General features: G+C 37.1%; 2 protein-coding genes and 1 long non-coding RNA gene across 3 annotated transcripts in view; 1 reads left to right on the forward strand and 2 right to left on the reverse strand.

Annotated features, from left to right (window-relative positions):
* The window catches only part of LOC134657797 (ubiquitin carboxyl-terminal hydrolase 20), a 45,466-nt gene extending 38,159 nt beyond the window's left edge, over positions 1-7,307 (reverse strand). Inside the window, exons 1-6 of the mRNA XM_063513350.1 lie at positions 6,934-7,307; positions 5,911-6,030; positions 3,903-4,007; positions 3,482-3,587; positions 1,527-1,677; positions 1,101-1,188 (exon numbers count right to left, since the gene is read on the reverse strand). Coding sequence (XP_063369420.1) covers positions 1,101-1,188; positions 1,527-1,677; positions 3,482-3,587; positions 3,903-4,007; positions 5,911-6,030; positions 6,934-7,011 — 648 coding nt within the window. The 5' untranslated portion in view covers positions 7,012-7,307. The remainder of the gene's footprint in view (positions 1-1,100; positions 1,189-1,526; positions 1,678-3,481; positions 3,588-3,902; positions 4,008-5,910; positions 6,031-6,933) is intronic.
* LOC134657883 (uncharacterized) overlaps positions 1-22,240 on the reverse strand; it is a 485,626-nt gene that overhangs the window by 111,829 nt on the left and 351,557 nt on the right. The gene's annotated exons all lie outside the window — the stretch shown is intronic.
* On the forward strand, positions 7,756-8,330 carry LOC134657991 (BLOC-1-related complex subunit 7). The gene is made up of 2 exons (XM_063513585.1): positions 7,756-7,988; positions 8,085-8,330. The coding sequence occupies exons 1-2, from the start codon at positions 7,851-7,853 to the stop codon at positions 8,262-8,264; spliced, it is 318 nt and encodes a 105-aa protein (XP_063369655.1). The 5' UTR covers positions 7,756-7,850; the 3' UTR covers positions 8,265-8,330.

Consider the following 22,240-nt stretch of genomic DNA (forward strand, 5'->3'; position numbering starts at 1 on the left):
AGGGAGTTTCGCGAGTGAAGTGCGACTGTCTGCCTTTGACTACAATTTCTGACTTTTGTGTTACTTTAATGCAATAGGTCCCATATAGACAATTGATCCTAAAAACAAACCCGATCGATTGATACCATAAATGAAAATTAGTCATGTAGCCTATTCCTCGCCAATCTGCCTGTGACCACGAACGTAACGTCACGTTCTAAACGTCAGGCCATAAACAAACGTAAGTCTCGCGCGATCAAGTCCCGTGTTAGTTATAAAAGTATATGGGGTAAGTTTGGAATAATTGACCGAAGCGTAGCGAAGGTCTACGTTTTGACTCGGGCATTTTGCTTTTGTATGTCCGGATGTTCTCCTCTACAGGTCACAATTCTCAACCGATTCTTGTGAAATTTTGTGACCAGATTCTATGAGTAAATATTTTTTTTTGTCGATCCCGTTTTTGGAAATTTTCAAAAATGGAGGAGTTGTGATACCTCGCGCTTAAACAAATAGTCTTATCGATATCATAAGAGTATTTTCTTTTTGAGTCATATTTACATAGTAAATGGCAAAAAATGCAGAAAAATCGTATTGCTGGTTTAGGCGGTATTTAGATATTTAGTTTGTACTCGAGAATCAGTAGCCGAATTTCGTCAGCTTAGCTAAGAACTATCATGGCGCGTTTTCTAAACAATCGCTTTTTTTGTTTGCACACAGAAAGTCTGGGTTCGATCCCCAGTAAGACATAACTTTTTGTATTTTGTTTTCACTTAAACTTCGTTTTTTTTAATAAATTAAAATCTTTGTATTGTTGATTGATCAAACCGCTGTGTGGCGCTGTCATCGTGCACGGTCCCAATAAGCTATGCTCGCGAGGTCTACAGCTCACAGAGCCACTAGTTTTAGACAGTAATTTTTAACTATAAACAATAAATGACAGAAAAATTACAGGTTGATTGCCCTAGTTTGTCCAACCGATCTATCATTTTAGTGTCTAGGATGTACAATCAGAGCTTTAACTAGCCGAGGTTTTCATCGATTTTTGACAAGTTTTGAATTTTATCTCCAATTTTTGCACTACAGATAATATATAATTATAAGACTTATACAACACTACTTACATTTCGAATGCCATATATGATTCCGTTTGGTACTAGGTATCCCCTAGTTTTCCTGCTCCACATTTCTTTCACTAATTTTTGGTATGCTCTGAAACAAATAATAAAATGTACTAGATATAACACTATTGTTTGTTGCCAGTCCCATATTGGGATACCCTCCTCCAATTGAGTGGGGATTTAAATCTTCTCGGGGCAGAGGTGTAGGGTTGGAGCCGGTGTAGCTTTATTTGACTTTTAAAAGTGGTGATGTGCCTACTTGAATAAACTATCTTTTATCTTTTAAGATTTTTGAGGGATGTATTCAATAGGATTAAATGTTTCATAACGGTAATAAAGTACTTTCTGGGTTGAAAACTCATGGCAGTCGCTTTCGTATAAACTGGTGCCTGTGTCAAATTCTTAGGATTGCTAGGTCCGGTCACTCACCTCGCTAGTCCAGGCTTCTTGTCCCCAGCGAGAACTGCGACTGCCGCAGCACATTCTAGAAAGTACGACGTGAACGGAGCCGTGTTGCTCAGAGCCTGCAGCGCCGCGTTCATGTAGCACGTGTTGCCCATGTTTTGGAGACCCACCAGACCTGTGAACCGTATGACGTTAGAGTTAAGGTTCAATTTCGAATAGTTATTCTGGGCATTTTCCATAAATCGACAACCACTGTGCCTATTTTGCGTGATACGAGGTAGCCGGGTGTCATTCTGAATCCCTAACAACGTTTGTCCTAAAGTCACTTGCCCTAACTGGTTTGTCCTAATGGGCACATGCCCTAACGATCAATTGTCATAACGATTATTTTCCATAATGTAAGGTTCTGAAAAATGGTTAGGTTTTAGAACTTGCTGCCACAAAAGTGGGTTAGGTTAGGGTTAGAACTGCGACCCTCGCAAAAAAGAAAATATGCTTAATAACATTAGGATAAGCAATCAATATTTAGGGAAACCAAAATTAGGGTTTTTAGTGTTAGGACAACTGATCATTATGACAAACAATATTAGGGAATGCAAAGATAGGAGAAAAGACTTTAGGGATTCAGATATACATCCGAGGTAGCCCTACTCTAACCACCCCAGCTCCTCCACGAAGCCTCAAGGTCTTCAGGTTGCTAACTGCCTCCTTTAGTGTGCACGGATTCCCTAGGCATTTGCTGCTGTATACAGCTAACTGTTTACGGTTTAGAATATAGGTTCTTAAACTGATGCGAATATATTTGTGTAAAATAGCCTAAGAATGACGTATCGTATGTGAACGAGACAGAATAAAAACCATATGAAAGGTGTAGGCGGACGGCCATTGAATAATCGGTTAAATATAATACGATACATGAAATAGCTTCCATTACATTACTATTTTGTTGAGATTTATTTTCTTATATTTATATCAGTAAAGGCGACTTTATTTTCTTCTCCATTTCCTATAGGTAAACCAGAACTTTGGGAGTATTGTCAAGAGGGCGCTCGTTTTGAATTGTTTATAGCAACAATTTGTATAGTGGGGACAATGGAAATTGGCAGATGATTTTTGTTTTATTCCGACAACTTTAATAAGTGCGAAGTTTGATGATTGGATATTTCTTCGGTTTTTACGCTTTAATGGCTGACTCGATTTAGATAAAATAAATAGCGTAAAGTCAATAAGTAACGCAAGAGTTATAAGTAAGAATTTATATAGATAATTTTACAAATAAAATTATTAACGTACCAAATATGTTCTATTCAGCATAGTTGAAATCGGGATCTAAATATTCTTCAGTCATCAAGGAATTTGACTCGTTCATTATACTCAAAATCGGGATCTAAATATTCTTTAGTCATTAAGACATCAACCAAATCGTGACGACCTGACTATAGTGACATTTGTCTATAAGTTTGAAACTTACCCGTCAATTCAGATGCTAATTTCGTTATGTTTTTTAATGGAAGAAATTTTTCTCCCGCACGTTTTTTTCCAATAAATAACTATATTTATACACTATTTACAACTTTTTTCTCTGTAAAATCTAAAACTTTCGGCATGATTATTGCAGTCTAATAATAATTCACACGAAACTAGACAAAGCAATGTTTACATTGTCAATATTGACAACTATCATAGAGGGTGGATGTTGTCTATTATTAAAATTGTTGCCATTGCTAGAAATTAGTACCAACAAATTTCCGTAACATGGCGCACCCTCAATAGATCCTGGTTCACCTATACATCCAATGGCTTTTTCACATCTTGTATTGTAAAGCCAGACAAAATTATATTTGTAAGCGGACTTGTACAATGTCAGGATGGCCGTGTTGTAAATAATAAATTGTTTTCAGCGCCATCTATTGACGGCGGCTTCATTTTTGTTTGAGGCGGTATGAGTTAATTATTAATTTGACGATGATTGGTCATACCTCGTGGACGATCATAGTCATCATCATCATCGTCCGTAGTGACCAGACCCGAGAAACCGACGCGAGCGCTCGCCGGTTCACCTTCCACTGTTGAGTCTGGACTTATCTGTAATTGGTTTAGGATTAGAAAATATTTTAGTGTTCTAACGGGGGGAGGCCGATAAAAACTTGCAGTTGCTGTGGAGGTACAGTCACCACACGGGTTTGTTACGCCATTTAGGGTCCTAGCTAAATTGGCAGTTCCATACTTACGCTATGGAATGCCCAATTTAGCTAGGACCCAAATGGCGTAACAATCACAAGCGTGACTGTACATTTTTGTATACAACTCGACAATGCCATAGAAGATAATCAAATTGACAGTTACGTTTCCCAATTACACAGTGAACCGGCTATGCAACAGTGACTCAGTGTGACGTACCCTATTGTAGGCGACCGCTGCTCGAACATGGACTTCCTTCTCACAAATGTAACACCACACCCGCTCCGTGGACACGTTCATATGCACGCAGTGGGATGGCTGGCTCTGCAATAAAACAAATTTAATAGACTATCACACCAATCACACTTGCTCGTAAAGCGAGATCTTTCACGCAGCCGTGGCGGGGGTATAGGCCCTTTCTACCAGGCCCCCTAATTGAAAATAAATGGCAATCAATAGTTAAGGAAATATGGTTGAATTTGAAATTGTTAATAGAATGAAATAAAAGAAATGTCACTCTTATTACAATGAAGCGCTCTTATGGCTCTACAACTAAGATCGAGTCAATTTTTTATGCGGCCTTCGTTGTGTAACATAGGTATTATTGCAGGTGATTGTACTACGGCACATGATGGCACTAAATCATATTATTATACGAAACATTTCCTATACAAAGGCAGGCTATTTATAAGTGAATTTACGTTTACTTTAAAACATAACGAAATCCAAATACAATACAAAACTTCACCATCGAAATTAATACTACATATTAGAACTTTCGATTATACGTACCCTAAATTTACATCGTGTAATTATGTTTTAAGCATTAAAAATATCTTCTCAATCAAATTAGCAACTTTTACCCATTCATATTCGTCGCAACACCGACCTTCAATACATTCCAAGTATTTTAAACATCTCACTTATCTTATTTGCTGTCTTAAAGTGTGTATTGAGTACGGAAATCCTGTCCGTACATAAATACATAAAGCACTAGGTAAGTACTTCACATATACATATAAGCACGGACATATAGGCATAGGTACTTAAATAATGTAAATACTCGTGCGCGGGAAACTGAGCTTGGTTGGAATAAATTGTGGTTCAGTTCAAAGTTCAACATATTGTGATTATGTGTGCATCAATGACATCATTGTTCATTTAGAACTATCATATAGTTATATAATAAGTTAATAACTATAAAAATCTGACTATAAAATTTATTACTATAAATTTATTATTATTTTTTTAATGTCTATATAATCTCTGGATCTTATTTTCATGTCATTAGATACATATTTTGATAAATTCACCTTTTTTACTATGAGCATGGGAAAATAGCAACTATAACACTACCTAAACGGAAATGTTGGTTTAAGTACACACATAAGATAAAGCAGTGTGTGTAACTGTACTTGTGTGATGTTTTTATGAAACAAGCTGAATGCGAGTTTCATAAAAACTTCCTTTCATTGTGTAGCAGTCACGTAAAGTACTATAATATAAAGTATAAGCTTTTTTGGTTGCAAGAACGTAATAATGAGTGTTAAATTCTGTACGTATTTAAGGAATGCTGTGCTCGATCGAATGACTGAGTCATCTAAAATTAGAAGCAATTCACACAAAGCACAAAGCATCTTTGTTCATTACAAAGTCCTTGTACTCCTTGTTCTTGATGTTATGCTGTAGATACAGACTTACAAATTACGAGAAGTTAGAAATTTAGTACAATTTTTTTTGAATAGCAGGTTAGCTACAGTTTGAAATTACCGCGATAGTTACTCATGAAATAAAACTATTAAAACGGATTATATCGCGTATATTGAATTTATACTACATCCCGACGTTTCGAACACTTTACAGTGTTCATGGTCAACGGGTTATGGGGTAATATATGCGATTTAATCCGTCGTCATCGTTTTATTCCTGATAATTGGACAGTGTTATGGAATAGCGAACTAAGCGCTAGCGAACTAACTGTCGCTTGATCGCTTATTTCATAACACTGTCCAATTGTATGTTTGGGATTGTAATTTGTATGGCTGCGGCTTTTAGGTGGATGGTTCGTGTGACTCTTAATAGCCTTGTAAAGCCTGATTTTTTCCTTTATTCAGAACTACCTTCTGCTTGTAACTTTGTTTCCGCAGAATCATAATTCCATTTCTCACTTTCATAATATATTGCACCAATCGTTGTACCGTCTTCCATCCCTTAAGAAGAGTGTTACCTTTTGATGCAAGGTGCTGTGGTCGTTGCGGACCTCGGAGCAGCCCACATGATGGCAGTCGGGCTGCAGGCAGATCCATAGGTTGGGTCCGGGACACCCGCAGTCAAAGCAGGTTATGTTCTGAAAAAAAAAACAGGTGTTTTGATACCAGTCAGAACTTTGGCTGAGATTCTTCAAAAAATGCCATTTGAATTTGAAATCAATAGTGAAGGAAATATGGTTGAATTTCCTTTGTTATCAAATTGAAGTAAGAGCGCTGGCGGCCTAGCAGTAAGAGCATGTGACTTTCAATCTGGAGGAATCGCAGGTCCAAACCCTGGCTCCTACCAATGAGTTTTTCTGGGTGTCAAATTCAAATATTGTTATAGAAAGACAAATTATTTTCAAAATTACTTTTGTATTCAAGTCCTGGTAAGGGCATTTATTTGTGCGATGAGCATGGATATTTGTTCATGAGTCACAGGTGTTTTGTATGTATTTAATTATTTATAAATATTTATATATATATATTAAATATATTGTTGTCTAGGCACCCACAACACAAGCCTTATTTAGCTTACTGTGGGACATAGTCAATTTGTGTATTTATTTATTTTATTTATTTAATATAAGTCTACAAATATCTAATACTGTAATGATTATAGCCCTTCTTACTATTAAGCAAGTTTTCTGTGTTTCATTATTATAGACAAACATTATGTTTACAAAAGTATTATAATATTTATAATATCATTTTTGTGTTAGGAAATAGAAACGATCGAAGAGTAAACACCAATACTTTGTTGCTGACATGTCTTAGGTGATGTAAACAAAGAATCGAGGGCAAGTACTAGGCTGTCATGAGTTGCAAGCAGTAAACACATAGATTATGATGCTTGTTAGCCAGCCCCTGGCGAGTGCACACACGCCACTGGCGTAACGTTACACAATGGTAAACGAAGGTATGCCATAATTGCCCATTAAGGTAAACTCCAGTGACAACCCCTTATAGGTTATGTTAGATACGACCAAAATACTTTTTACCTCTTTCGACTGCCACAAATCCTTCCCGAGAAACTCCGCGAGCTTGTTCAGATGTTCACACGTCACTCCCTTATCCATTATGATTATTGCAACTTTAACACAAATACGTAAATATGAAGTTTAATGATACACTGAGGACTTGTAAATAAAGGACATGTTTTACGCCAACGGTGCCTTTAATGGATTTTTATTATCGTCCGGGGTAGGAATAAAAGAATGTTGATAATTAGAATGAAACATTTCGGGTTTAAAGACAATAATTGAATTAGATTACAGAAATTTTCTATAACACGAACTCTTTTCGTGACGAGCGAAAAGACAGGCGGTGTTACCTGTGCCAAAAAAATAATAAGAATCTAATCAGCTGATACCATACCATGCTGATAAGTTATCGGTATTATGCATGATATAAATAGTATTTAATTGTAATAACAAATCGATCAATTTATGGATAGCATTTACGATTAATTGTAATTCTTCTTGTTACGTATTGCATGAATTCTTTAAAAATATGAAGATTAACAAATTTTTGGACGCATCTCAAATGTCAGACGAGGAACGTTCGAAACGCAGCATATATTTTTTATTTCAAGTTCCAACTAAAGCTCAAATTGGCTTAAAAAGATAATATTGATTCTTATAATTAAATTAATTTAATAAAGTAATGATATGAAATTTTATAACGCAATGTATTTGTTTTATGGAAACTGTATGTAGGCGAGGCAGATCGAATAAAATTGATAAATTTGATAATAATATCAGTATTAGAACGAGAAAACAATTGACGTTCAGTCGTTCACGGTGCGTTCACGTTCAGCTGCTGCAAATCTATATTTTAATTTTTGTTTTGTTTATAATCGATACATGATCAGACTATAAGATTTTTTAATATCCCAAAGACGTTAAGATTATTTAAGATGACGTCAGCCTCATCTAGCAGCGCTCGGTCCTTGTTCGCCGAGTCGAAACAACGGCTCGCAGAGCGAGTACAAGTAAACATGAACAATATTTCTTCACTAACACGGCAAATTCAGCGAGGATCTAGATCTAACGAGGTTGGTGGCTAGTACAAGTCTCTTAACACCTTTCACAAGGCACTTTAAGTTATTTTTACAATGTAAACTTACTCAAATATGACATTAAAATTACAGCTCTTGACCAAAGCTGCTCGTGAGTTCGTAGCGACAGAGAACATTATGGAGGGTGCCGAAGAGAATCTCAAGAAGATGCACCTGATAGGAGTCCACATGGGGTACCAGTTTGAGAATATTCATAAGTCAGCACAAGTCCTAGCCGAGATTAACGAACAGGTGGCATCCATGCACAGATGACCTACGAATATTGATTAGATTCTCTATTGTGCTCGAGTGTAAAGCCAACATGCTGGACTATAAATGCTTATTGTACTCATAACTTTTGTCCAAAATGTTGTTGGATAAGACTTGTGTTCTTGTAGCTGCCTAGTGTTAATTTAATACTATAGTAAAGTAAAATGACGCATATTGTATACACTCTTTGTAAGCATTCATGTATATACCAAATAAATTGGCACATTTTGGTATTTCATCGCTTTATCCATGTCATGTAATAACGTTGTTACATAAATTGTATGTGGTTATTAGCTGGAATAAAATTTGGTCATAATATTAAACAGTGTTTAAATAGTTGTGTAATTAAAAGTTGTATCTAATAATTAGCAGTAGTCTCACTGATAGTTTTTAATATAAAGCTTTAATTAAAACCCAGTATATTTTATGCCGTTCTCCTGTATTTAAGGAAATATTTTTACCACTTTTATACAAACAACTTGTTTGGCATTAGGTATTTGTATTTAAAACATAACCTTCAGCTAAATTAGGACGGTTCATAATGAAATAAGCACACAAGTACTTATCTTTACTATTCCATGGTATAAAACAGTTACAGACAAAATTCTAATATTAATACTAGAGTGTAAACAGATTTTTATGTATAACTAGTGACACGCGCCAGCTTCGCACGGGTTTACAAATAGATAAACCTTCCTCTTGAATCACTCTATCTATTAAAAAAACCGCATCAAAATCCGTTGCGTAGTTTTAAAGATCTAAGCATACATACTACAGACAGACAGGGAAGCGACTTTGTTTTATACTATGTAGTGAAGCTCATGCAGGTCAAAACCACCCAATCCAAAATCAAGTCATAGACAACAGACTTCTATCACCACCATCATCATCATCGTCTTCTATCGCCTATCAAACTATCAACACACTGCTCGCCGTCTGCAGGGTGTTCATCCTCACACCCTAGAACCTAAATCTTCGCGCACTGTGCGGTTTAAGTGTAAGGCCTGAGTGGACGCTCGAAGCGGAGCGTTCGGCGGGGCGTGCAGCGTGGCGTCGAGCTCCCAAGGGATTTGAGCAGCGTGCACTAAGGCCGCTCCTATACGTTTGCATTTGTTTTGCATGCACGCCGCACGCCCCGCCCCCCTGCACGCCCAACTCGAGCGTCCACTCAGGCCTTACACTAAGAGGAATTTCTTTCCGCGGATGCACTGACTGTGAAATCAGCTTCCTGTCGTTGTATTCTTGAGGGGCTACAGCGAGCCGTATGCTTGTTAGCCATCGCCGTGGTAAAAACAAACTTAGTAATATTGCGTAGAGCAATTTGTTGCTACGACATGTATTGTAGGCGTCTGTTTTATCTGCTGTAAAAAGGACGGTATTTTACTAAATAAAAATAACATGTTCTGCGTTAACATCTGTGGTAACATATGCGGCGTTATTAGTTAAAATTTTAAATCTTACTTCATTATTACTCTGTGAGCTGAAGACCTCGCAATAAGCCTACATAAAGTAAAAATAAAATACTTGAGTCATTCATTATCACAGCGAACTTACAATGGTCTTAAGCCCCATAGACCATACTGACGCTTATGTTCTTAACGCCAATTTCCGCAATTTTTAACATTCTCCAAAAAAAATGAAACGACAGGAAAATTATATCTAACTACCTACTTACCTACCTATCGAACCTGCTTAATAAATTTCTCAAGAATGAGTTGAAACCAATACTCATCGACACAATTCTAAAAATCCCAAGCACAATTAGGTTGCGTCATTTTTATCATATAGATATTATAGATGACCACCTCCTGTGTCCATCATCATAATATTGCATTGTCACCCAATTTACATGCAGGTACCTGTGTGTAGTTTCAGCTCAATCGAATAATGGGAAGTGAATCTAATTATTAGACCTGTTTCTCAGCTTATTATTAAGCTTGCAAAATTTGACCCAAACATACTTACATTGCAAGTTAACACATTCATTGCCACCCAGCTAAACAAGAAGATAGTCGGGTTTTCGGCACTGAAAAAGCTTGTAAAAATACAGTTTGCAATGGAAAAGCGATATAAAAAAACATTCTTGAGGAGATCGCGTCACCAAACAGTTTTTTTTAATGGTTTATAACCGTGTTCTAACCGTGTTTAGCGGGCTATATGGAAGTGGAACCTAACTTCGTTATCTATAAGAATTCATTTGGCCAACAGTACCCGACAACATTTTGCTACACTTGAGAACCAAACGTGACTAGGTCTAGGACCAGGAAGTTAGTTTTGTCCGATCGGCCGGTGAAAGTCCTAGCTTTGTTAGACCTATGTTACATAGCATTTACCAATAACTGAATGTGAACAAACTATTTTGAATTTTTGGATTAAGTAGGTTTTATTGCAAAATACATAATTATTATGACAGACTTAATGTACCTATGTATTAAGGCATAAGTAATCTACCAGTCAACTATAATGTAAAATATAAACTTTATGGCTCAAGTAGCTACCTAACTCCTTATAAAAGCTATAACTGAGCTTATTGCCATCTCCCAGCTGGGTATTATCTTTTCATCTGGAATGCATCTATAATATAAAATCCATTAGAAGCACACAAAGCTAGAGACTGAAGTATTTAACGACCACAGAAAGTTAATAGCAGAAGCTACCCTTCAAATAACCAGCGTCGAAAATAGGTCTGGTTATAAATTTTGTTGTTGTATAGCTATAATAAGTTTTTGGCAAAAATTTCATTTTTGATACAAGCTTTTATCGCTGACTGTACTTTTCTTGCGACAGACAACTCATACTCATCGAGACAATTCTAAAAACCCCTAACACAATTAGGTTGCGTTGTTTCATCCCAGAGTTCCTATGGCCACCTCCTGTCTCCATCATCAGATCAGCTCGATGGTACCATAATATTGCATTGTTAACCGACTTACATGTGTATGCAAAATTTCAGCTCAATCGGAAACCGGGAAGTGGATCAAATTTAACTTGCAAGATTCCATTACATAGTTACATACAGGTCGATCTAATAAAAGCTTGTTAAAAATTGGGAACCATCATGAAATGTTAGGACTCGTAAGATTGTCATGATGTTGAAGTACCAGAGTCCAAAGGTAACTTTAGTTGCACCGACTTCAATAAAACAAAGAGAGAGAGAGAGAGAGAGAGATTGTTATAAACGTCATATTTTCATAGAAATTTTACATTAATTATGACTTTGCCAGGCTTTGATATTACTAATCCCATGCTGAGTTTGCTTGGTTCGCCTTTTTAAGAACTATTTGATGGCAGAACAAAGAAATGTACCTAGACTATAAAAGTTTGTATCTAAAACTGTTTACAATGTTTATCTATTTAGAAAGTCTTGGATGGGAGGATATGGGTGCTTGATTTCTGCAGACAAAAGTTAAATCAAGGTGTAAAATGGTTGTGATTATGGAAGCAAAGTCAAACCTCTTCAACCACATTTTCTGCGGCCAGACAGTCGTGCGAGCTTTGCCATTGTACCGATTGCCCGCTCCAATTCTTCCACTTTCGTTTTTTTTCTGCGACATCGGCCATTATAGTATCGGGCACGAGGTTACGCAACCACTTTGACGTTTTGATATAATTTTTACAGCACTTCTTGTTTTGTGTAACAACAAAGATAACTTTACCGCTCACGAAATGTGTATAACACTTTTATCTCCCTTATATGTTTGAGCGACCGAGTAGTTTGGAATTCTTAGTGGTTTGCCGACGGTAAATGTAAGCTTGTCTTGAGTTTTGGTCGTGACTGCAGAAGAGGCAGTTACGCAAGCTGAAATTATAATTACCTACGTTGAAAGTGCAAAATTAGAGATGCTGGGAGCTTGCGGTCGGGTATATAGCATGGGATGGAAGAAAACTACCTGCGCCAACTCTTGAGTTTTTTTATAATATGAGCGACGAATCGCCTGGTGGTAAGCCACTAAGCCAGAGGGGTTGCAAGTGCGTTGCAGGCTTTTAAGATGGAGGAGTCCGCTCTTCTCTTGAAGGTCGTATCGGTCCAGAAATACCACGGGAGACAGTTCATTCCACAGTTTTGCTGTGCGAGGCAGGAAATTTCTGGAGAAACGTGTGAGGACTACCAACTATCTTAGAGATGAAGACGGAAATGATGTTGCGTAGAGCGGTGGCGGAAAGAGGCGGCAGGGATTATATATTAATCGTGACAATTCCTCGAGACACTTCACGTTGTTCATGCGATACAAAATGCAGAGGAGGAGATTAAGTTACCAAGCGGATCCTAAGCACTTTAGCGAGCCGTGTCAGTTTTTACGAAAGTGACTGCCAATTGACCTGCCAAACTAGAGGAGAAACTTGGATTTAGTATTCTCACGTTGTTTTCCTTAAGAGTCACACGAAGCCGCTGCTAAAAAGCCGCTCTCAGAAGTTACAAACAAACGGTTCACCAGGGTTTCGGTCGATAAAGCCAAGGGGGCAAGGGCAGGCCGATTTGTAGCATTAGAGATTCGTTTATTTATCGAGTAAATTTTATGTAACCGTAACTTGAAAACGCCCACCTCACCTTAAGCGCTCCGTTACGTTTGTTGTTATACCTATTCGGTACAATAAGAGCAAGTTGGTACCTATACGTATAGTATAATTATTAAAAATTCCTCCCAGTAATTATATGGCTATACCGCGATCACATGCTTAATGAGATGAATCAAGTTTCTCTAGTGAGAGCTTACATTGAGCAGAGAGATTTGCGGTTGGTAATTACCTACATACATACTCGTACCTATAAGTACAAGACCGAACCTACTCCTTTAGGTATCTAATTATTGACACTTTTGACACCCAATTGACGCCTAGTTAACTAGGTACTTAGGCAGATCATAACTCTAATTTTTTTCCCAGTACCTCTACCTAGTTACCAGTGGTAAAGGGTGGGAAAAAAATGCCAGTAGTTACCACTGGTAACAACTTGGTGGTAACTAGTGGTAATAACCGACTGTGTCTTAATAGCAAAGTGCGTATATACAAATACGAGAGTTTTTGCCCTACGAGTCTATATGAGTGTATTCCCAATCAAAAAGTTTAATTGACGTATTCCCCCACATTAACCTTAGCCCACCCATGTATTTGGAATGGGGTCCCTTTTTTTCCCATAAAGTTTTAAGTCATAATGTATTGTTTGTCTTATTATCATTAGTCATAAAACTGAAACCGTTAACTTGTCAGGATTTTCGTCAGGTTATCATATCTATAGATGGGTTAGTTAGGTTCGGTTTGTTTTATGGCAATCCTGAAAAGTGACGCGTTTCCGAACCAAATGAATTATGACTAATGAAAATGCGGGCAAACAACACATTATGACTTAAAACTATTTGGGAAACAATAGAGACCCATTTGGAATTCCATAAGTCCTACTTTTAGGGCCCGATTCGGATTTTGTAATAGACATCTACTAGATATCTTTTAGACATCGCCAAGATACGATAACGATATGTTTAAGATCTAACCTGTCAAATTTGACATTTCCGCGATTCTGGAGATACTCTTGAACGATTTCTACAAGATAATACTTAGAGATCTAATTCACATCTAATATATATCTAACACGAATAACACGATCTATCGTAAAAGTGACATTGTTGCCTGAATTGCGCTGCAAAAGAGAACTAGTTGAAATCTAAACAATAACGTATCTAGAATGGATCTAGTACGTGTCGTCTCTTGTGAATATCTTGAAGTTCGAATACGGCAGTTAGTCGCTATGCCGTCGGCGCATCAAGTCCTACCAGAAGACAATGCCGTGTTTCCATAACAAAACTAGCATGTTCTCGGGATCTATACCGCCATGTGAACAGCCACTAGGACGCTGACGCAACATGTCTATTGTTAGAGGAACACGTCTTTATTAAGTTCGTAAGTGTTTAGTTTGATGTCCAAATTTCCTAGAAGATGCCGCCGTTCGAGACGCAAACTAGGTAACGATAGTTTATCATAGAATAGAACCTAGGAAAACTGTTAAATATGAGAATAAAATGATTGGTAACGTTCTAACATTACAAAGTGGTCCTTCGAGCCGGACTGACCTTTAAACTGATCTTTTTAAGTGAGTACCTACATAAATTATCGAAAAAGCAACAACTTATTGTTAGAGTAGGTGTAGGTACCTACAGCTATTTTGAGTTAACAAAGACGGTTGCTCATTACCATAACCGTTTCTTTTCACCTTAAGACAACACCTTCCTTACAACCAATAGCCAAGAAACAGTAGACCCACATAATAGTTTACGCAAGACCAATTAAAACATAACCAGTCGCTGTTACCGTCCGCTGCAGTGTACGGTCCATTTACGGCAAATCTACCGTGTGTGTGATTCTGTGTAATCGGTGCCAGTAACCGTGTAAGGGCCTGGGCTATAACCGCGAAAATCGAAGTTCGCAAATTGCCGGCATCTGTCTTTTTCACTGTAATTACGCCTTCATTGGAGTAAAAGAGAAAGATCCCCGCCATTTGCGAATTTCGGTTTTCGTGGTAGCCCCCCCGGTATGATGCGTTTCGAACGCATCGATCCCTTGTAGGTCTAGCACAGGAGCGGCGCCGCAGTGTCTCGCCCACGAGACAGACTACCCGCCCCTAATCTAAACTGAAATACCTAGGGATCACAAAAGAAAATGTGACCAAATGCACCGGTTGAAGGTTTATCTACGTATAATTTATTAACCCGTGCGAAGCCGGGGCGGGTCGCCAGTTTATAAATAAAATGCAACTTTCTCATCTGTTTTTGAAGAATAAAGAAAATCAGTTCAGTGTGGTAAAAATCTAATTCCTTTACATAATACGAGGTACAAGCCATCATCAAAGTAAATACCTACTCTTAGAGGAAGACATACAAAGCACAGGCCGCCAACTGTTTAAAATGCCCTCACACGTCAGGTTAAGGACAGCACACAATGGACACTTAAGTTTTACACGTTCCTTTGATGACTCGAAAGCATTGTAGGCAGAGAGCCGCTCGGCTGTCCGCCTAAGTCAACCTATTTTTTCAAAGAACTAACTAAAAAACTAACTATTACGAGTCAGCGACCCAAAGTCAAAAACATCAATATAATCACAATTAAGTACCTAAGTGTAACCAAAGATAATTAAGTATTCTATTGTCTTTGGTGTAACGGGTTAGCACTAATTGACAAGCATGTTACTATTTCGCGGATCAGCAAAGCAATATTTTTGTTTATATTAATATGGTTATTTCCGCAAAGTAACGCCTGGTTCTATCGATTATTCTAATATTTTTACATAGAAAACAAGAATCGCCTTTAAAACTATTTTTGTTTATATCATGCATACTAGTATAGTTAATACATTCTGATAACATTATCCTACTTCTGGCAGTTCTAGCATGCTTAAGGCCATTATTTAATTCATCGTGTACTAAACAGTATCAGGAAACTTACGTCTGTGTCTCTTACTAGCTTCTATTGCATACTATCACAGAAATTACATATTTGAATACCCTTGCCAAGCGATTATAAAACGAATCCCCTTTCATTTGTAGCTTAAATTTGTTTGACCATTTGTATCCTCAGCTAGAATCATAGGTTGTTTAGGCTATTAGCACAGACAAGTGTAAAATAAGGTCCGGTAATCTTACTAAAAATTAAGTAATTATTGTAGTAAATGTTGTCACTTCAAAGGAGAGATTACTTTGGAGAGATTTCGTATATTTTGTAGGTGGAGACTGCATTTTGCCTCTGCTTATGACTCGTATACCTAAAGGCCCCAGTACACAATGGGCCATCGCCGGCCACTCCAAGGGACGCAGCCATGCGATAGCAAAATAGCAATATCACTTGCTCCCTCTAACGCATAAATGCGTCCCTTGGAGTGGCCGGCGATGGCCCATTGTGTACTGGGGCCTTAATACAATATCTTATTAGACAGGGAAATAAGCAGCCTCATAAATTCATAATATAATAGCAGTGGTATTTGACTCAATCGCTTACTCGAATCACTCGGGCGTACTCGTACACCTATTTATCCAGCTCCAAACTTACTTTGGTTTTGTTAGAGAGTTGGAATTCTGTACGTAGGACAATTTTCTATTATTTGACAGTGGTCTCATGACGCAGGGCGCTGTATCGACTGTGAAAAGATAAGAGACAATATGAAAAGGAGAGAAGCGAATGATGAGATGCCACTACAGCGGAAAAAGGTACGTGCTCCGCAAAGTCAAGTACCTAAATGGGACAAGGGCAATTGCATGATCGTCATTCTTTACTTTTAACTCGTCTCTGCTATTAGTATGAAATATACTCGAATTTGAATCGGCTTAAAGCTGTTTTGAGACGTGCAGGTGTTTTAAGTGATTCATTGTCTTTTAAATTCATAATGCGCCTGAATTATTGTTACAAATCGCAAGGCGAAAGAATTGGGTTACGTGCAAATGGCATTAATTCTCAAGAACAATGAAAACGGGTCACGTTTTATAGAAATGGTGGTATTAAAGTGATCATGATTTATTATTTGGTTCATGTATAATATCCGCGCATTTTATAACGACTTCGAAATTTCCTAACGAACCTAACGTAATAACTAAAGTTTGTCAAAGGATTGTCCCATTTCAAACATAGACAGACAGAATCATACTATCATTGTCTTACATTAGTACTAGCACCCACAAGAAAAGGATGAGTATAGTTTTTTGTGTTTTTATTTACTGACTAACTATACACTGACTACCGTGAAAACGTTACACTTTGGGAATAAATGAGCCCGTACCATGAGTCATTGACAGTGTCAAAACTGACATATAGGTAGGTACGCTATCGAGAACGTAATTTACTTTCTATACATCTCGCTCGCACTAATATGCGAGTACGAGCGAGATGCATAGAAAGTAAAATACGTAATAAAACGTAGTAGGTATGTACATGAAAATAAACGATTGATTCAAATATAAAATGGGAAAAAATGCAACTCGGAGTTTCGCTACAGAACAATCGAGTGTAGATCGAGCTACCCTCGTTAATAATTTGTTAATGGCTTGTTTCAAAAAGTGGGTTTCTTTCAAATCAATGACAAACGATTATCAGCGGTGTATTTGATTTCACAGACGTTTATGAATAACATCACTGGTTACGTGTAAGTACCTACTTTAGGTATAGTTTATAGTTTGAAAGATGCAGGAATAGAGTACAGGGTGTTTGGTACATCGTTTGCCAAATTAAAACGGCAGGTAGGTTGAGTCATTTGTTATCTTCTCATGCCTAGAAAAAAAAATACCCCCGGTGCGCACGTAACAATTTGAAATTTAACTGGCGAAATCCTGGCGTAAAGATGAAAAAAAAAAACGAGCGAATTTCTTTTTTAGGCATGAGAAGATAGCAAAACTAATATTGAACCTATCTGCGATTTTAATTTGGCAAACGATGTACCAAACACCCTGTATATGACTACATACATATATAATTATATGTTTATGCATCTCGCGACCTCCTTGCCTCGCCCTTGTCATCTCTTGTGTGTTGTTGTAAAAATTGTAAATAAATACTCAGGAATACGGAAAACACCATAATTATCAACATTAAAATAGAATAAACATTGTAGTATTCTAGCTTACGTTATTACAAAGCACACAACCTTCCATACGCGATTTACATGCAATTTTATAATAACATGTCAATGCCGAAGAGACACCGGAAGAAAAATAATAATGATTAATAATAGTTATTACTGTGGTTCCTAGTTATGATTCAACAATTATAATACCTATGTGCTAAAACGCTTGGAATCGTGATGTAAAATATTGTGAATAGTTGACTATTTTATAAATTATGCGTAATATAAATTATCATCGTCATCAAGGATTATATGACAATAATAGCATAGCATCACTATAAATAGGCAAGGTTGAACATGTGTGCCCATAATTTAGGAATTACTAGGGTATATGGTATATGGTAGAAAAAAGTTGATAAGTATGTCAAACTTATAAATATAACTAAACCTAAAATTAACGGATTGGACTGCGGGTCAAAAGTATCTATCGCTCGCTTATAACTTATCGCTTGTAAGTGAAAAAAATATACGGGCTCAATCAATACCTATTGTACGTGCTTAAACTTTTAATCCGTGTAAAGTTAACCAATTTGCATCTAGGCATTTTGCACATTGTCACATCACTAGGTACTTAATAGCATATCAATTACCTAATTTATAAGAAGTCGTTAGTAGTTAAATGTTTTACAAGGGTACAAAGGTTTTATTTAACTCTTCGAGTTAATATTGATACCCGAGCAAGCGAGAGATTCAAAAATTTAACCACGCGCGTAATTTTGACGTAAGTGTATGGAAATCTGTTATTTCTAATCCCTTTCTGATCGCGGCATGATAATATTTGTTTACAATATTTTCATCACTTTGCGCTAAAGTGTGTTTCATGTTTTTTTAAATGTAACTGATATAATCACAATTCACAACATATTGACGTCCATATGGAAATGGAAATCCGTGGTCTCTGCCTACCCCTCCGGGAAATAGGCGTAATTATATGTATGTACGTATGTATGTATGTATTGACGTCCATGTAATTCTGTCGGGCATCATTTGACATGTTTGCCTGAGGACTTCCTCCATAAGTTTATTTTATTACATGTCATTTTATTTCCAACATATGTGGTAAGCAGTAAACTCAAAGCTATTAGAGTATGTGTATGTAAATACACAACCTTCTGATCTTGTCAGTAGAAAAAGGCGTCAAATTTGAAAAATGTAGGCGCGAAGGAATATCGTCTCATAGAAAATTTTAATTTCGCGCCTTTTTTTACTGACAAGATCTGCTTGACCAGCTATACATATATACCTACTATAATTATATAACTCAAGAGGTATTCGCGTCACAAAAATAAAAGCCGTTTAATGGTATTCGAATTCAGGTTAACCAACTTAGTAGGCAGGGTCGCTACGAAATACAGTGGTATTAAGAATCAAAAGCGGCCAAGTGCGAGTCGGACTCGCCCATGAAGGGTTCCGTATTTAGGCGATTTATGACGTATTAAAAAAAACTACTTACTAGATCTCGTTCAAACCAATTTTCGGTGGAAGTTTACATGGTAATGTACATCATATATTTTTAGGGTTCCATAGCCAAATGGCAAAAAACGGAACCCTTATAGATTCGTCATGTCTGTCTGTCTGTCCGTCTGTCTGTCCGTCTGTCTGTCCGTCCGTATGTCACAGCCACTTTTCTCCGAAACTATAAGAACTATACTGTTGAAACTTGGTAAGTAGATGTATTCTGTGAACCGCATTAAGATTTTCACACAAAAATAGAAAAAAAATAATTAATTTTTGGGGTTCCCCATACTTCGAACTGAAACTCAAATTTTTTTTTTCATCAAACCCATACGTGTGGGGTATTTATGGATAGGTCTTCAAAAATGATATTGAGGTTCCTAATATCATTTTTTTCTAAACTGAATAGTTTGCGCGAGAGACACTTCCAAAGTGGTAAAATGTGTGTCCCCCCCCCCTAACTTCTAAAATAACAGAATGATAAAACTAAAAAAAATATATGATGTACATTACCATGTAAACTTCCACCGAAAATTGGTTTGAACGAGATCTAGCAAGTAGTTTTTTTTTTAATACGTCATAAATCGCCTAAATACGGAACCCTTCATGGGCGAGTCCGACTCGCACTTGGCCGCTTTTTTTTAGTTTTATCATTCTGTTATTTTAGAAGTTACAGGGGGGGGGGGGGACACACACATTTTACCACTTTGGAAGTGTCTCTCGCGCAAACTATTCAGTTTAGAAAAAAATGATATTAGAAACCTCAATATCATTTTTGAAGACCTATCCATAGATACCCCACACGTAGGGGAAGTCCGGGTAAAGCGAACACCCCAGGCAAAGCGAATTCGGGCTCCCAATCCTAAACTATTCGACTTTGTCGCACCACGTGCCTATATGATGTTCAGGATCCTTCGCTCTATGAGCGGCAAGCGTCACAAGGAGCGGTCGCTGTGAGCGTCGTCGGTGACGAGTCAAAATGTGTTTTTAGTGCAAAATATTCGATTTTGAAAGGTAAGTACATTGTATGTTATTTTGTCCCAGTAATTGTCTCGAATTTTAATTCAAGATGCTTCTATTGCTTATTATAGTATCTTCCTTTTACAACGCATTTCTGTCAAAATAATCCAACGGTTATTTTTTTTAAATTGTTAATTTCTTTAACTGACTGAATGGGTAAAGTGGATCGGGCAAAGCGGATAGCGTGTTCACTTTGAATTTATTAGGTAATTTTTTTTATGATAATATTTTGTTACAGATGGTATATAAATATCAAAAAAAGATCGATAATGGCTCCTGGCTAACATACGTCATGGAAATGGCTATTAGAACGTGGATTCGCTGTGTTAAAATGTCTTCAGAAATGCCGTGAAGACTTATGCTTATGAAATCAGTGAAAATATATCAAAAGTTAATTGTGACAGCTTTTTCTAATTAATATTATTGAAATGATCTCATGTTGATTAATTTTCACTTAGTTATTAAGTTCACTAAGATTTTATGAGTAATATTTGCTTTGCCCGGGGGCCTGTTTCACTTTGCCCGGCACCCTGGGCAAAGCGAATAAAATATCTTTTTTTACGTTTTGTTCAAAATTGCAGCAACTATTAAACATTGGAGGCTAGTGTTGTTTTAAATTAAAAGATTATTAAATAAAGACTTGTTATTGATACTTTTTTCATTTCTTCCTCGTTAAATTTTTCTGTTATGTCAAGTCAAAGGTAAAGGTGTTCACTATGCCCGGACTTCCCCTATGGGTTTGAGAAAAAAAAAATTTTGAGTTTCAGTTCTAAGTATGGGGAACCCCAAAAATTTATTGTTTTTTTTCTATTTTTGTGTGAAAATCTTAATGCGGTTCACAGAATACATCTACTTACCAAGTTTCAACAGTATAGTTCTTATAGTTTCGGAGAAAAGTGACTGTGACATACGGACGGACAGACGGACAGACAGACAGACATGACGAATCTATAAGGGTTCCGTTTTTTGCCATTTGGCTACGGAACCCTAAAAAGAGTATATCCAGAGCAGTTAAAAAATTGCAATTGAAATTTTTTTACGTGAAATTTATTAAGAGATACCATGATATTTATTTTCTATAAAATTTGATTGCCACCGGCCAAAGAATTCTATTTCATCGCCAGTTCATAATCGTCCCTTGTGACAATGACAATAATATGTGAGGTTATCTATGAAAAGGGACCTTATTGTCGATGGCGCTTACGCCTTTGTTAACGATGCTCCGTTATGAATACAATGCCGCGCGACGCTGAGCGGCGTAAGCGCCATCGACAATAAGGTCCCTTTTCATAGATAATGCCCCTATGTGAGATCCCTTGCGGCTTTAACGCTTTGACCCCAAAGACGCGCGCAGCTACAGCCCAATATCAACCTTCGTGCATTCTGACAAGGTTCACATCACAATGACGCGCCAGGGTTAATATTAATTCTCACAAGGTTCGAAGTGGCACAGAAATGAGAAAAATTGCTGACTGTACCTGGCTGTTATTAACATAACTCTTTCTCTGCAGTGACAGATTGTGGGTTTGTCACCAATAAACGTCAAATTTCAATGAAATATGACATTTATATAATTTACTAGCTACCCGCCCCGGCTTTGCACGGGTTAACAAATTACATAATACATAAATCTTCCTCTTGAATTACTCTATCTATAAAAAAAAGCAACAACGGTTGCACTCCGGGAGTGCCGATAGAAGTGAAAACTTACCTCACTATATTACCGACGCCCGGTAACACGATACATACGTTTAGCGGAGGTATTCTATTTATTTATTATATATTATTATCATTCTCAAATAAGATCACACTTTTTCATTGACATGTTTATTTACATACTGCCATGACAACGTCAAATTATTTGAACATAGGTAAACAGTCTTGAAAAGGAGTCCGCAACATAAAT

This window comes from Cydia amplana, chromosome 21 (assembly GCF_948474715.1).
Source record: "Cydia amplana chromosome 21, ilCydAmpl1.1, whole genome shotgun sequence".
Classification (NCBI taxonomy): Eukaryota; Metazoa; Arthropoda; class Insecta; order Lepidoptera; family Tortricidae; genus Cydia; species Cydia amplana.

Excerpts from the sequence above, each read along its gene's own strand:
- LOC134657991 (XM_063513585.1), top strand. The coding sequence starts at position 7,851 with ATGACGTCAGCCTCATCTAGCAGCGCTCGGTCCTTGTTCGCCGAGTCG. Across the intron at positions 7,989-8,084 it reads GAGGATCTAGATCTAACGAG|CTCTTGACCAAAGCTGCTCG; the intron begins GTTGGTGGCTAG and ends TTAAAATTACAG.